The sequence below is a fragment of the Pipistrellus kuhlii genome, unplaced genomic scaffold, assembly GCF_014108245.1.
Source record: "Pipistrellus kuhlii isolate mPipKuh1 unplaced genomic scaffold, mPipKuh1.p scaffold_m20_p_12, whole genome shotgun sequence".
Lineage (NCBI taxonomy): Eukaryota > Metazoa > Chordata > Mammalia > Chiroptera > Vespertilionidae > Pipistrellus > Pipistrellus kuhlii.
Genome location: NW_023425427.1, coordinates 34038180 through 34054246, shown reverse-complemented (window position 1 = coordinate 34054246; position 16067 = coordinate 34038180). Strand labels below are relative to the sequence as shown.

General features: G+C 46.3%; 1 protein-coding gene across 2 annotated transcripts in view; it reads left to right on the top strand.

Moving 5' to 3' along the window:
- Positions 1-12616: 12616 nt before the first annotated feature.
- Positions 12617-16067, top strand: part of LOC118716536 (histone-arginine methyltransferase CARM1-like) — a 223018-nt gene continuing 219567 nt past the window's right edge. The window contains exon 1 of one of the 2 annotated variants that reach the window (XM_036433931.2): positions 12617-12885. In XM_036433931.2, the coding sequence (XP_036289824.1) occupies positions 12708-12885 (178 nt within the window). In that variant the 5' untranslated portion in view covers positions 12617-12707. The remainder of the gene's footprint in view (positions 12886-16067) is intronic. The other variant, XM_036433930.2, reaches the window with a different exon arrangement.

Sequence of the window (16067 nt, the reverse complement as noted above, 5' to 3'; positions counted from 1 at the left end):
TTTCTAAAGTTCAGTTTCATTATCTGTAAAATCAAGGTGAGAATAGCGTAGTGTGATGATTAAATGAGATGACCCTTGAGGCTAGCCAGGGGCCAGATGAGCTCTGTGGGAGGGCCAGAGGCATGCTGGTGGGAGGGTCTGCAGCCCCCACCGTGTCCCCCCTGGGCAGTGCCGGGGGAGGGGCTTGTTTAGTCATTGCTACACTTGGTGTGCTAGAGGAGAATGATATTTTTCTGGGATCTCAGCCTTTCCTTTCTGACGGCTAATGAAGCCAATAACCAGTTCTTTTGGTGTGCTTATTAGATGCAGTAACAAAGGCATATGTTAGCTATGTCTTCTGGATATTTCTCTGATATGCTTTCTTTTAATAATGCTTCTCTGCCATTCCCCCTATCTTGTTTTTTTATTTTTTTATTTGTCCCTTGGATATTTGGTGCACTTCATCAGTGAAGCCACTCGGACCTAGAGCCACTTGGTCCTCCTCCTTCTCCTGCTCCTCCCCCTTCTTCTCCTGCTCTTCTCCTTCTTTGGGGAAGATTTTAAATGACTGGTTCAATTTCCTTAATGTTTCTGTTGTGATTCAAGTTTTAAATAAGTCCGTTTTTGTAAGTTATATATTTATAGAAAATTTCTTTTTTCTCTAAGTCTTTCAATCTATTGGCATAAAGATGTTCAGGGACATTCTGGTATTTGTTTGTAGTCACTACTTTGTAAACATGGTCTAATTTTCATTTCCTGTCTAACCTACGGACAACTTGGAAGTCTGAAGTTACAGAAGGAAGGTTAAAGGTTTGAGTTACTTTCCCAACTATGAGAATTTTCTAGTTATCTTCTTGCGATTGATTTGTCACATCATTACATTGCGGTCAAAGAATAAATTCTGTGTGATTTCAATCTTTTGAGATTTGTGTAGGTTTGTTTTTTGACTACAGGATGTAGTCTGTTTTCTTGAATACTATGTGCACAATGAAAAAAATGTGTATTACCCAGCACTGTGTGCAGATTTTTATGTTCATCCATTTGAGTTTGTGATTCTGTTGTTGATATTTTCAGTATTTATACTGGCATACTTTGTCTGCCTGTTCTATAATTTACTCAGAGAGGTAAGTTTTAATCACTCACTCTGTATATGGATTTGTCTATTTCTTTTTGTAATTCCAAGATTATTTACTTATTTATTAAAAATATTTTTATTTATTTCAGAGAGAATGGGAGAGGGAGAGAGATAGAAACATCAATGATGAGAGAGAATCATTGATTTGGCTGCCTTCTGAATGCCCCCTCCTGGGGATCAAACCTGCAACCTGGGCATGTGCCCTTGACTGAATTCAAACCTGGTATCTTTTAGTCCATAGGCCAATGCTCTATCCACTGAGCCAAATGTTGTTTGTTTATTTGTTTGTTTATTTATTTATTTATTTATTGGCAAAGTTGTTTAAAAGGATAGCAACTTAAAATTATTTTATCTTCCTAGGGGAATGAGCCTTTATCACCTTCACCACCACCACCACCAACAAAACTCCTCCATCCCTGAGCACCCTACCACGGGAAATGGGTGTATGAATTGGCTAAAAGATTGCTACTTACAGTAGTGTGAAATGGTGCATAGTGAAAGTTATAAAGCCAGATGTCAAAAATTCATTGAAAACCATACAATGGAGAACACTTTGCAATGAGTTAAGAACAACATTATGAAGTAAATTTAATATTCATAATATATTATTGAATTCCAATGCGATTAAAAAACAACTTGAAACATCTATGTATAGAGAAAAAATCTGGAGGATCTGCATCACAATGTTAATTATAATTTGTATTTGCTTCCTCTTATTTGTATGTAGTTTCTATCTTTCACAGTGCCCAAGGAGCACCAGTGTCATTGTTGAAAGTTAAGTAAAAATGAATAAACCCACCTACTCAATTCCCCCTACTGCACCTAAGAGAACAAACATACCGTGTGTGGGTATTTTGTTCTCATAACACCTTCAGCCATCTGACCATGTTCATCCTGTGTGCTGCTGCTGGTTTGTATCCCCTTCTCACTCCTCCTGCCACCCCTCACCCAGTGCCAGCTGAGCAGCCCTAGAAATTTCAGTCATTCTGACAGGACTTTGTTCCTCCTCCACTTCATTTTGCATTAATGAGTTCTCTTCTCACTGTAGTAGTAATTGCTGTGGAGTTCTCTAGAGACCACACTGCTGGCTGTGTTTAGTTCTGAGCCTCTCGAATGCATGCAAGAGGCAGGAAAGACTTGAGAGAAGATTGCTGGAAGTACTTCAGGGACCCTGGAGGCACTGATTTAGGAGGCAGCTGAGAGACATACATGTGAATATGTCAACTCTGCACTGACTATGCAGGGAGTGTGGGAAAACAGGCTTCCGGTCTGTGAAAAATGTAAACAGCAGAAACATTCCATAGGGTGGGTGGCTGAGACCCGCGGAGAGAGCGGAGGCTGGGTTGGGAAAGCAAGCGTCTGACACAGGGCCGGACAATTCTGCCTCCTGAGGATCTCTAAGCAGAGTATTCACCCAGGTTTGCCAGATTTTGAGAAAACATTCAACGAAGCAAATGGGATAAAGAACTTGTTTCCTCACTCACCATCACCTCATGGAAATTGTTTCGTATCAGTACATCTAGCTTCCTTCCTTAAAAAACAAACAAACAACAACCAAAAAAAGTTGCATTGTATCCCATAATCTGAAGGCTCCAAATTATTTCAGCACCTTGTTTGTTAAGTTCTTTGCTTTCTTTTGCAGTGAATTTCCTTGTCTACACATCTCCTGCACTTGTGTGATTGTGACATGAGTTGCATCAACACATTTAAGTAAGCTCACTGAGTGTGAATGAAAAACAACCCATAAATTTCTGAAATGATGAATTGTTCTGTAGCCATAATAACAAGGAGCCACCAGAATTCCTTATAATCCAATGGATCAATAACTTAAATGTGTGTGTGTGTGTGTGTGTGGGTTTTACCAGCCAATCAATGTCAATCTCACCCTTCCAAAAACGAGCCAGAGATGGAACACATTCCGATGAATATGCCTTAAATTCCAACCAACCACCAGTGTCACCCAAGTAACCAGACTTCTATAGACAATGTCAGCTCACTTACACCTCTGAAAAGCTGCCACTTCTCAATTTTATGTTTTAAAAAACAAAGCAGCTCATGCTGGTGCATCTTGGGTCAGGTGCACTGGATGTATCTGGTCAGGGCACAGGCCAGGGTGGCAGTGGGTCCCCAGCAGGGGGCATGAGAGATGTGCCAATGGATGTTGCCCTTAGATTGATATTGCCCTCTCACATTGATGTTTTTCTCTCTGCCCCTCTCTCTAAAAATCAATTTAAAAATCTTAAACACACACACACACACACATACACACACACAAGCACAGCAGTGTACTCTGTACAGAGGCAATGTGCCTGAGCAGAACTCCCCTTTGCTCTAGCATCAGTAACTCCAGCTTGGCCTTCTTATTCCAGGTGCTGAGTGATGGTCTCATCATACTTTGTTGCTAGAAATGCTGTAAAATTATATTTTGCATGTGTGTGTCTACACATTTGCACATTGCTTACACATAGATTATATTACAACTCTGTTGGGCATACTGTGCTTAGAGGTGAAGTGAAGGGGGTTGGGGATAGGTTTGTAACGTTTGCTTTGATTTTAACCTTAAAACCTGGTCCCTTCAGAAGCTCCGACTCGAGTCCATTTGTGGTCCATTTCTAGAAGTGGAATTGCTGAGGAATAAGAGGTGGGTAATTTGAAATTTGATAATACTATCCTGCAGTGAGAGTTCTCAGTGTATTTAACCATCATCAATGAGGAGGATGCTTCTTTGTCTTTTAATCAATACAATTTTTAAATCTTTTGTGACTCCACAAAGTAAAAAGAAAATTTTCCTTAGATTTCTATTTCATATTTTTCCAAGTAAATAATCTTCTCTGTATAAGAGAAAATGTATTTCCTTTTTTGTGTGTGGTGTGTATAGTCTGTAGACTAAATGATTTTTGGAAATTATCCTCAAGGCCAATTATTTCCGTGATAGTGCTATGCATAAAGAGAGGAGAGAAGCAGTTGTCATTCACTTTTGTGTACAGTGGGTTAACCAGCAAATGTTCCAGTTGATTCATTGATTTCTAATATTCAGAAAAACAACTCACTGTTTCAAGGAACGCAGAGTGTTCTAAGGGTGCCGAGGAGGAGAAAACTTTCAGTGAACGAAGGCTGAGGCAGTTCTCTGCCCCCGCTTGTGTGCGGGCCCACACAGGTTAAAGTGGTTGCTATTTTTACAGAGCACAGACTGCAGCTGTTGTGGAGTGCAGGCCTTCTCCGCAGGTACCGGGGAGGATAATTGGCAGGTACCACGGAAGGTCGATGCAAAGTACTGAGCGTCGCCCACTCAGGGGCCCAGGGAGGCGTGGGCTTAGTCCACCTGCAGAGGCTCAGCTCACAAGTGACCCCTGGGGCCGTTTCTACCAAGGCCAGCAGCCATGTCCCTTTCTTATCTGGGAAGGTCTGTCAAATAACGTTAACGAAATTCTCTGTGTGGATCTTAGTATTACTAAGCACATTGACCTGTATTATTCCTCCTGACACACTTGATGCTAGAGAGCCGGGCCTGTTTGGGGAATGGAAATCAATTTTTTTTATTGATTTTTTTTACAGAGAGTAAGAGAGAGGGATAGAGAGTTAGAAACATCGACGAGAGAGAATCATCAATCAGCTGCCTCTTGAACACCCCTGCTGGGGATATGCCTTCTACATGCCCTTGACCGGAATCGAACCTGGGACCTTTCAGTCCTCAGACTGATGCTCTGTCCACTGAGCCAAACTGGTTTCAGCTGGAAACCAATTCTAAAGTAGCCCAAATAAAGGAAATCGAAGAAGGTAATCCTGGCATTCCAGTGTGTGAGCTTTATTATTACCCCCCCTCTCATAAGTGGGGGTCACTTAAAGCACCGAGAGATGTACAGAGGGTGCCAGCTCTGATGGGGAGATGGAAATACAGGTCTGCTCACCTGGAACTCTGTCTCTTTGCATCATAATAAACTGAAAACTATATACATAAATACCCCAAAATATTACCTCTTCAGCAGGTACTTAGTAAAAATCCTTTTTTATTTTTTTAAATATGTTTTTATTAATTTAAGAACGAGAGGAAGGGAGAGAGAGAGAGGGAGAGAAACATTGATAAGCTGCCTCCTGCACACCCCCTCCTAGGGATCCAGCCCACAGCAGGGACATGAGTCCTGGCTGGGAGTGGAACTGGTGGCTTCTCGATGCATGAGAAGACTCTCACCTGACCAGCTGCACCAGCAGGGCACTAGGAATTAATTTTAAAATAGCAACCTCATTTCCCACGTATAAGAATTAGTGGAGGATGAAAGAGGAATGCAGAACCTACAGAAGGTTTGAATTTATGTTGAAAGCTTTTGAAACAAATGCTGTATCTGACAAAGAGCACAAGGACTGCAGATTCTGATTTCAAAGCTTAGGAAAGCTGTCTAAAGTGGCCCACTTGGCATTTTTGTTTTGTAACAGTTGTTTTAAGATTTATTTTCTGAAATTAGTTCGTATGTGTTGTCTCCTTGTGCAGTGTCTGCCTCAAGAACTGAGCTGCTTGTTTCTCCTTCCAGTGAACGCTGGTTGGAGAGCTTAATGATACAGCATCTTTGACTGATTATGCAGTTTTCATTTTCAACTTGTGCAGTAGAGCTGTCATACTAATAATGCCTTCAGACCAAAAATTAATTTCGATCCTTGAAAGGTAAACATCTATGTGCTCTGTGTGTGTGAGTGTTCTTGGCAATCTAATTGAGCAACTTCTCCTCCCCCCTTCACCCCACCCACCAGTATGAATTTGACAAATTTGGCAGGCCTGTGAGGAACTATTGAGCTGGAAATCTGCATTGTGCTTATAAACTCAAATATTCTTTGCTTATCACTGATTTAAATTTTCCATTGGGAAGGAGAAGTCAGAAAGAACAAGCAACATAGTAGAAGAAATCGGAGACATACCAAATGCTTAAACAAAACAAAACAAAACAAAACAAAACAAAACAAAACAAAAAAAAGGAGGACCTGGGAGGTCAGGGGCTCTGCCTTTTCTTTCCTCTAGCTCAGTGGTTCTCAACCTTTCTAATACTGCAGCCCTTTAATACAGTTCCTCATGTTGTGGTGATCCCCAACCATAAAATTACTTTCATTGCTACTTCTTTACTGTAATTTTGCTCCTGTTAATGAATCGTAATGTAAATATCTGTGTTTTCCGATGGTCTTAGGCTCTACAGCAGCAGTTCTCAACCAGTGAGAACCGCTAGCAGGGTCGCCTAAGACCATCGGAAATGGTCTAATTTTGCTACCTGACTCACACTGGACTTGTCAGTCTCAGCTTTGCAGTAGCACCTGGGATCTTCAGCAGTGCCCTGCAATGCGGGGCTAGTTTGACAGACTGTCCTAGTGTCAGATTCAGATTCTTAATTTTTAGGAACGCCTCCCTTCTCTAAATGTCTCACTTTAATTGCACCCAGTATTGTGCATCTATCCATTTTTAAATGGACACTGAGTTGTTACCCTGGCCCAAATATTGTCATTCAGTCAATAAAAATTAATCGATTGCCTGCTATGAGCCAAGAACTGGATTAAGTGTTATGGATTTGACAGTGAGCAAAACTGATGCTCATGGGGTTCACAGTAGTGTGGGGGAGGTAAATGTGTATTCAATCACATGACACGCACACTACATATATGGTTACAATCTATGCTATGATGAGTGCTCGGAAGGAAAAGAACGAGGCGCCCTAAGAGAGTGGGAGCCAAGGACCTTTCCCCTGGTCGGTGCTGGAGTGTTGTTACTCTCATATGCGTTACTCATTTTCTCCCCATACCCACTCTTTGATCAGAAGCTGCCATCCTCACTTGGCAGTTAAGGACCTGAGAATGCAGAAGAGGTTCCGGTGCTCCCTGTTCCACCCCTAGGGTGCTCCTGTAGCAATTAAAGACAAATGCAAGGGAAGTGCTGATTGGTTGGTATATGAGCTCTTTGAAATCTTCCTACTGTCCTTTATTGGTCCATTCTGAAAATTTCGTGTCAACATATCCCTGTAAAGAGAAGCAGGCTATTATTATAGCTTCGAAACGATGTGGAAGTAGTTCAATATGTCTGTAGCAAAACCCACCAATGGCAAATACTATACAGCTGTGGTTGAATGACACGGCTGTCCTCCATTATGCATATTCAGTTCATCAGCTCCGGACTGGCTGCTGCACCTTCTCGCTGCAGATGCAACGCCTCCCAAGGTTAGGAGAGAGCTGCTCTAAGGGAGGCCCACAGGAGGCAAACGAGCAGCATGGTTAGAAAAAGAATTAGAGACAAAGGCTCTTGGGCACACACTAGGTCTGGTACGTCAGACTCGCTAGGGGCGGGCACAGCAATCTGCCTTTTAACCATCTCTTCAGGTGATTCTTATGCGTGATAACGTTTGACCTGTGCTGCCCTTTAACCTGTGGGCAAGTGTTAAAACTCGCCTCAAGGTAAATCTGCAACCATGTGATTCTTACAAATGAGAATGCACCTAGGCCAATGGATCCGTGTCAGCTATTGCTCTACATCAGTGTTTCCCAAACTTCTCTCATGATGAGGATCACCTGGTGGAGTTGTTAAACTACAGATTCCCGAATCCCAACTAAGAAGTGCTAAACTAGAATTTTTGGAAACATATAGGTAAAATTGTATATTTAACTTAGTGCTCTAGAGTTAAGTTACCCAGGTAATAACTTAGAGCTCTAGAGTGAAGTATACACTGCTCTACATAAATAGGATGTTAGAACTGGCAGGAAGCATTGACTGGCAACGCAACTTTCACTTTTGAAGAAGTTACAAAAAAGTATGGGTCACGTTAGTAAAATATATGCTGACGCATATTTTTTGTATCATCCATTCTACTCTTTCTAGTATGTTCTCTAATAACTCTGATAATCAAGTGCATCCTGGTCTATGGTGAGCTGCTCAGAGAATCAGAGGTGGGCCAGTCAGTAAGCTTGCTACATCTGTCCTGTAAGTCCTGTAATTCTGCTTCGAGGTCAAGTCAAGATAAGAACCTCGTGGAAAATCGTGCATCGATCTCATGGGAACACATCCTCTCTCTGGGATAAACTCCAGGCAGGTGGTCGGCAAAGTCATATCCTTGTAACGGACTAGCACAAGGGGCCTGATCCCGGATGTAAAGGTGGATTGGCAGATTAATAATTATCACACCCGTTTTTCAAAATGCCCCTTCTGCCCTCCAACCCTTTCTCAGTTGCCCCCAATCTCCTTCTATGTTTGCTTTCTCCTTCACACAAATGGATCTGGAAATAGAGCTGCTGTTTATTTGTTTGGTGGTTTACAAAACATGCCCATGTGCCTGTGGGCATGAGAACAATAAATCCTAAGCCATAAATGAATGACAGGAAAACAACAACAAAACCAAGTGAAAGCAGAAACTCACAGGCCTTTGTAAGTAAGAAGCCTTTTTTCTCTTATCAGGGGAAAAGGCAGTCAATTCTATATTACGTCTCTCATACCTATGAGTACTCTCTTTTAATAATAATAATAAAAAAAAGCTGACTGGATACTAGGATTAGCTGGCAAAAGGAAAAAATATTAGAAATAGCTTCTAAAAGAACCCTAATGGTTGCCTTCAGGTAAGGAAATATGATTGATTTAAGCTTTTGTCTTTATACTTTTCCATATTTTCTACAATGAATAATGACAAGAATGACAGCCATTATACATTCAGTGCTTGCTAAACTGTCGTTTCCTTTTCACAATAAGCTTGCAAGGTCATTGTGGGTCTACTGTAAAAGCTCCTATGCATGCAAAGCTCCTATAAATTCAAAATCTGAGTAGTTTACCTGGGTTACCCAGGTAATAAAGACGGGGACTGATCCTGGGCCCCACATCTGCCTCCTCCCACGCCTCTTCCTAGTCTCCTCAGCTTGCCTTGCTCCTTCCCTGCACTCCCAACCCTATGGGGCTCCCTTTCATGTCTTGTTAGAAAAAAACCTGTAAATATAAGAGTTGAAACAAGAAGGCCAAGCATCGTCTTCAACCTCAGCTGGGAATGTATGCATCCAGTGACTTATTCTTTCCAGAGGGTTCCAGCGTAGGAACCTGGGGCATGGCTTGCCTGGTTTCCCTAGTTTGATCCTCTGACGTCCATTCAGTCTCTGCAAACACGAAAGCACAGCCCTCCCTCCCTGGCCGGCAGAGGGGAGGCAGGAACTCGGCAGATAGGCCTGCCCAGTGCTCTCCATCAATGTTCCATCCTGCTCAGGAACTCCAGAACTGGTGGTAGAAAGGTTGGTGGCCCTGGGGAGGAAGTGCTGATGACAGAAATGAAGAGGTGGAAGAGAGTGGTGGCTGTTAGGAAACAGAAGCTTGGGATAAATCAAAACTATTGTATAAAGCCACTGGGCTGGCATGGCTCAGTGGCTGAGCATCAAGTATGAACCAGAAGGTCACGGTTTGATTCCCACTCAGGGCTCATGCCTGGGTTGTGGGTTAGATTCCCAGTGGGGGGCATGCAGGAGGCAGCCAATGAATGATTCTCTCTCATTGATGTTTCTCTCTCTCTCTCCCCCTCTCCCTTCCTCTCTGAAATAAATAAAAATGTATTTTTTTAAAAAAAAGATATAAAGTCAAATTCAGTGGTTCAAATAGATGATATGATTGAATCTACCTTATTTCAATACAGAAGAAAGTGGACTCATGGGACTTGTGCTACTCCTGCTTGCACCAGGACAGAGACTCCTCAAGTGTAAAAACACGCCTGGAGGGTGAACTGGTTGAGGGAAAGTCTAAGCAATTCCCAACCTTCTGGGTGAGTCGGGGAGGATGAGAGGAAAGGAGGTGGGAACCTTTTAAGTATTTCTGTGCTCGCAGTGCTGGGGACTCAAAGGTCTTGGGCTACATTCATTTGGAATAATAAGGATTTAGTCTTCCAGCTTCTAACTTTGAGAAGGGGTTGTAAGGCTAACTATTTGTGGGCTGACTTTTGTCTATTGAGAGGACTTGGGGAAAGTTAACCTTTGTGCCTCGGTTTCCTCCTCAGTGAAAGTGACGGTGAGAACTGCCCTGGCCGGTTGGCTCAATCGGTTGGAGCATCATCTTGTGTACCAAAAGTTTCAGTTTGATACCCGGTCAGGTCCATTTGTAGGTTGTAGGTTAAATTCCTGAAATATAGTAGCAACCATACTTGGGTAAAAACTGCTGTTTGAATTTTAACCCTGTTATTCTGGCTTCTGCACCTGCTTAAACATAGGTGGAGACCTGAAGGCTAAGGCAATTTTCCCGTGCCTGGGGCCAGAGCTACAGGAGATTGATTCCCACTGACTCTGCAGCTTCAGAAACTGTAGATAACCTTTAGAGACTAACCACTGAGCTCTGCTACTGTATTATCAGCTATTGCAAGATAGGGCCACATTCCATGTCCAGCAGGATGAGACTGGGAGTGACCCTGCGAGCTGACCCCAGCCTTTAGAATTTAGAACAAAGGAAAATTCTTGTGATTTGGACCTTTAAAAGGACTGCCTACACCTGGAATGGTGCGGCCGTGAGTGTGGCCATCTGCGTGTGGTGCTCTTGCGGCCATCCTGGCCAGTTTTTCAATAAATCCTTGCCTGCTTTTTAAAATCAATCATCAACCTCCGGTGTTCTTATTTTGAACCCAGGGTTCGACCCCACAACAATTCCCTGTTGGGGCATGTGCGCAGTGTTTATCCCTCTTCTTCTCCCTTTCTCTCAAATCAATAAAAACATATTCTCGGGTGAGAATTACAAAAATAATGGGAGGAATAACAGTGTCTCTCTCACAGGGACCGGGGAGTGAATGAGCAAATGTGTGTAATATGCTCAGAACAGAGCCGGGCTCAGAGTAAGCTTTCTGAGGTAGATGTCATGCTGATGCCCTGCTTTGTTATCCCAGCAGCCTCCTCCCTCTGGTCATCTGCTCGTCCCTCATCCGATGATGGGGGCTTGGGAAGGCCTCATCTCTCTGACCCACTTCACATGCTGGGTAGGCCTGTCACGGTAAGCCAGGCAGTTCCAAAGGACCATGCTGCTCCGAGTGAGAGGGGGGCAGGATGCAGTTCTGGGGCGCTCACACCAGAACCCGCCTCACAGCTCCCACTCTTTAAAGAACCCCTGCTTTTCCGAGGCTTCCAGGGCACACGTCAAAGCCAAGAGGCTGCAGGAAGAGAGGAGAGAGAAGAGAGAAGAGCAGGATACTCTGATGATAAGAAGGAGAGGTGAGAAAGCCTAGGAGGAAGAAAGGGGAGTAGCCAGAAAGGCCATGTTAGGAACTAGAACATCTCAGAGGTGGGTAGGAGGGTGGAGATCAAGGTTGCTTAAGGCCTGGCTGGGTTCAGCATCCCCCTTGGAAATGGAAGTCACAGCCCAGGGCCTGTAGTGACCCATTCTTTTTTTTCTTTTTTCTTTTCTTTTTTTTTTTTTAATATATTGATTTTTTTACAGAGAGGAAGAGAGAAGGATAGAGAGTTAGAAACACCAATGAGAGAGAATCATCAATCAGCTGCCTCCTGCGCACCGTTCACCGGGGATATGCCTGCAACCAGGTACATGCCCTTGACCGGAATCGAACCTGGGACCCCCCCCAGTCTGCAGGCTGACGCTCAATTCACTGAGCCAAACCTGTTTTGGCGGGAGGCCCATTCTTGTGAAGCCAGCCTGCTTGGTTACAAACAGTGTCTTCATGGGATCCCGGTGCCTTACTGTGCAGTCTCCTGGGCCATCCATCCTTCCAGGAGGTCACAGACCCGGGACCTGCAGAAGTTGGTCCAGAATTTGAAGGAAAGCCCCCCTATGGCACATGCATCCTTGACCTTTGGGGCTCTTGTCAGAGGACTGTGTCTTTTTCTTAACGCCCCGCAGCAGGGTCTCTGCACAGACAACCAACACCATGGGGTTTGGTTCCCGGGATTTGCAGCCTTGGATGCTGGAGCCAGCTGCCCAGGCAGTAACTGCTGGAGTCAGAGGTCAACTTGGAGAAGAGAGTACCTGGCCCTCCTCCCCGCGTCTAGGGAAACGCTCACCATCCGCCACCAAGTGAAGTGCGGGTGGAAGGAAGGGGTTATTTATTGGTCATGTCCTTGGTGCCCAGCAAGTAGCACGAATTTTTGGGCTCCTCCCACCCTTCCATCCCGTCCCCCCCTGCTGCTGCCTGGACCCTGCCAACAAGGCAAGAACTCTGCGCTTGGGACCTCTGCTCCCAAGTGGGCGCCAACAGCCCCCAAACCTCCAGGGGGGAGAGAGGGCCCACCCGGAGCCAGGCCGAAGCCGGTTCCCAAACTAAGGCCCAGGCCCTCGGAGCGGCCCCGGCGAACAGCAGGTGTCACCCTTCTGCTTCCGAACCCCCGCCGCCGCCTCCAGGTGCCCCGCGCTCTCCAAACCTGGGCGCCCCGGCCGCGCGCCCCGCAGAGCCGCTGCGCCCGCGTGCGCCCGCCGCGCGCTCCCGCGCCCCGGGGACGGCGGGGGCGGAGGCCGCAGGTGTCCGAGCCGCCCGCCCGCCGCCCGCCTGCCCCGCCGGGAGGTGCGGGCCCCGCCAAGCCCCTCCCCTTCCCCGGCAGCTGCGCCCGGCGCCCGGGCCGGAGGACGGAGCGCCGCCGCCGCCGGGGCTGCGGGCGGGCGGGCGAGGCGCGCGCCATGGCCAAGGCCGCGGCTCCGGGCCGGGTCCCCGCGCGCCTGCACTACCGCGTGCAGCTGCGCTTCGTGACGGAGGAGCAGCTCTTCGCGCCCGGGCCGCTCACCACCCCCAACCCCAAGGCCCTGCGGCTGGAGGTGCACGCGGCCGGCGAGGAGGCGGACGCCACGGTGACGGACGGTGAAGTACTGGGCGCCCCGCCCGCCGGGCCGCTCGCGGGGCCTGTGGGCGCGTTGGGGCGGCGGGCGGGGGGCCGGGCGCGCGGCCGGGCCTGCGCAGGTGCGCCCCCGGGGGCTCCGGGGGAGGCCCCCGCCCCCTGAGAAGGCCCAGGGCGCCCCGCGGGGTGTGCGTTGCTCTCAGGGAAGTTGGGGGACGGAGAGGCCCCGAGGATGAGGCTTTTTGGCCTACGTGGGAGCTGTCAGCGGTGAGTCCTGAGAAGGAAGGCCGCAGTGGTCCTCGCGGGGAACCTCCTTTAAAAAAATGTTTTTTTAAAAAAATTTAAATTCTTTATTGTTGAAAATATCACGTAGGTCTTCTCCCTCCCTTTTTTTCCTTACCGCCTCCTCCACTCCGCGCATTAATCTCTCCACCCCGCTCCCACCCCCAGCACATCCCTCCCCCCAGCACATCCCTCCCCTCCTGCTCTCTGTGCCTCTGGACCCGGTCCCCTCACTGCCATCCTGCTGGACTGGGACCTGCGGGGAGGGCGGGCGGGCGGGCACCTGTCTGAGCGGCTGTCCCAGCCCGTGTGGCGGGTACCAGGCATTCATGTTTGGTTCCAAAGTGACCTCCATCGAACTCATGCAAGTGCCATCCCCTGGGTCCCTTCATTCGTGGGCCTGTGGAGGGTGTGCTTCCAACTTCAGTGGGAATCTCAGACCTTGGTGAGAACTCAAGGAAATGGGTGGAACCTGGCCCCCAGAAAACGCGCTTACATACGCACTCACTCTGTGTATGTGTGTGTATGTGTGTGTGTGTATACATATACATATATATGTATATGTATATGTATATGTATATGTATATGTATATGTATATGTATACACACACACGTGAGGGGCACACGCCTCCTCCCCCAGCCTGTCATCCTGTAGTAGGAAGTGCAGATCCATCTTCCCACCCTAACATAAGGTTTCAAGTCAAGTTCAAAGTGCTCTGCACTGCGGTGTGGCTCCGGTGGGGGTTTCAAATAACTGGCCAGAGCCATGGGAGGCTCCTGGGGACAAGGAGAATACCGATTCGCTGCTCTATCTCCAAGGCCTTAGAACAGCCTCTGGCGCGCAGTAGGCCCTCCATAAGTGCTGGTGAGAGGAAAGAGAGCCTGGGAATGGGTCTCCGAACTTCAGGCTCCTTTGGGATGGGCTGGTTTTGGTATTTAAGAGAGAAGTATTAAATACCATTTGACTAATGTCTTGGGAAGCTGGGAGGCTTGGCGAGAGATCAAAAGCCTTACTCAGCAACTCATTGATTCCTCTTAGATGCGAGAAGGAAAAGGAGTAGCTTTCAGTGTTTCTCCTGGGAATTCTGAAACGCGAGCTGCCAGAAAAGAGTTCAGTTCGCCTATTATGGTAATTTTATTTAATCTGAAGCCAGGCTTGGAGAGAAACAAAAGAGCGGATTTTGAGATTTATACACTGCTCGGCGTCCTACGGATTGGTTTCCTACATGTGTGCGTTGAGAAATGTGCTAGGTTAAAGGTAACTAAGGATGTAGACTCCCCAGTGTGTTACCCAATGCCTGGCCTGTGAGGATGTAATTATCTTACAGAGAGGAATAAGCTTTCCTTCAATGCAGTAAATCTGGTCTAGAGATGACCTGGGCGGTATGGATTAAGCCAAACTAATGGAAATGGAAAGAATAATTCAAGCGAAGGCGGGCACTCATGGTCACCAGATTTTAACTAAATTTCTTGGGAGAAAGAGTTATACCAGGAAGCAGAGAACTCTAACAACTTGAGTCCTAAAATGTGCTCTCTGTCTGATCACAGTTGTTGATGCTTGCTAGTCTTCTATGGCGAGTTTATGGAGAGAGACTGTTCTGGAGTTTGTTTTTGTTTTTAGCAGCACGTTTTATCTTATGACCAAATGGACCCCTGTGGATGGGGGCCAGGCAGAGCCCGCTGAAAAACAGATTCTAAGAAACCATTAGCAGGAAGATTCTGGTCTACACAGATATCACATGTTTAGTAGCAACATTTTGGATGGATAAGCTATCTCTTGGGATGAAGACTGGTCCAACTTCTTTAGTGGAATTAGCAGTTTCTTAGCTCACATCTAGGGTGAGTTGATAAACAAGTGTACTCTGGAGTGACACTGCCTGGGTCCAAGTCCCGATGCTACTTTTCATTCGCTGTGCTGCATCTATCAAATTACTTAAGCGTTGGTGCTTTTCCTCAGTAAAATAAGGGTGATAATACATATTAAGTTATTAAATAAAATAATGCAAATAGGTATAAATTAAGAACCCAGTGAGTGTTCGGTATTATTAATAGTATATTTATGTTCTGTCCCCCCAAATCCAGTTTCCTCCAGCTGTTCTGAGGGATAGTTAGGCTGTATTTCTGTGAAGATATTCCAAACAAGACTTACGTTAAATCTTGAAAAAGTGGAATAATCTTTCAGATTCCCAATCTTAATAACTCGTGGAAAGAATGGAACAAAAAGACAAGTCAGTTTATCCTCTTTTCAAGTCCTCCGACGCTGACAGTTATTTTGTGAATGGGACACACCAGGTCATCCAGCAAGTAATGCGCTGCAGCTTGTGAACTCTGGGAAGACAGTCCTTCCTTCCTTCTCATCTTAATTGTTTCTTGAGTCCTTATCCTACCAGGAGCCTGCCTGATCCCAGAACTTCCCATAGCACCTCGTATACTCAAGGCATCGATAAATATTTCTTGAGTGAATCAGGGGGTCTAAATCAAGAATTGTTAAATCTTGCTAAAATAAGACTTAAAATGCCGTGAGCACTAAGAGTGCAGAATCCCAGTCGTGCCCAAATGATGGAGACACTGACTTTGTTGATTGGTGTTTTAAAATACTGTTAGTTGAAAATGTGGGGTACAGTATGGTCATCAGATCAGCAGGTGACTGCCATGGGAAAGTTAGTTTGTCACCATTCCCAAGGGGAGGGCACGCGGCACACCGTGGAAGGTCCAGAGGCAGAGGGAGGATGTGGAGCTGTGGGCGGGAACCTTCCCTGTGGTCCTGTGGGAAGGGAGGGGTGGGGCAGGGTTAGCGTGGCTAGTGTGAGTGATTTCAGGGGGTTCTGGGGTGTAGAGGCCATCCCTCGTTGTTTGGTACCTGCCCAAGGGGACAGTGGTCCTTGAGAATGAGAGGCCAGCCAAGTTAGTGGTTGAGGGTGAG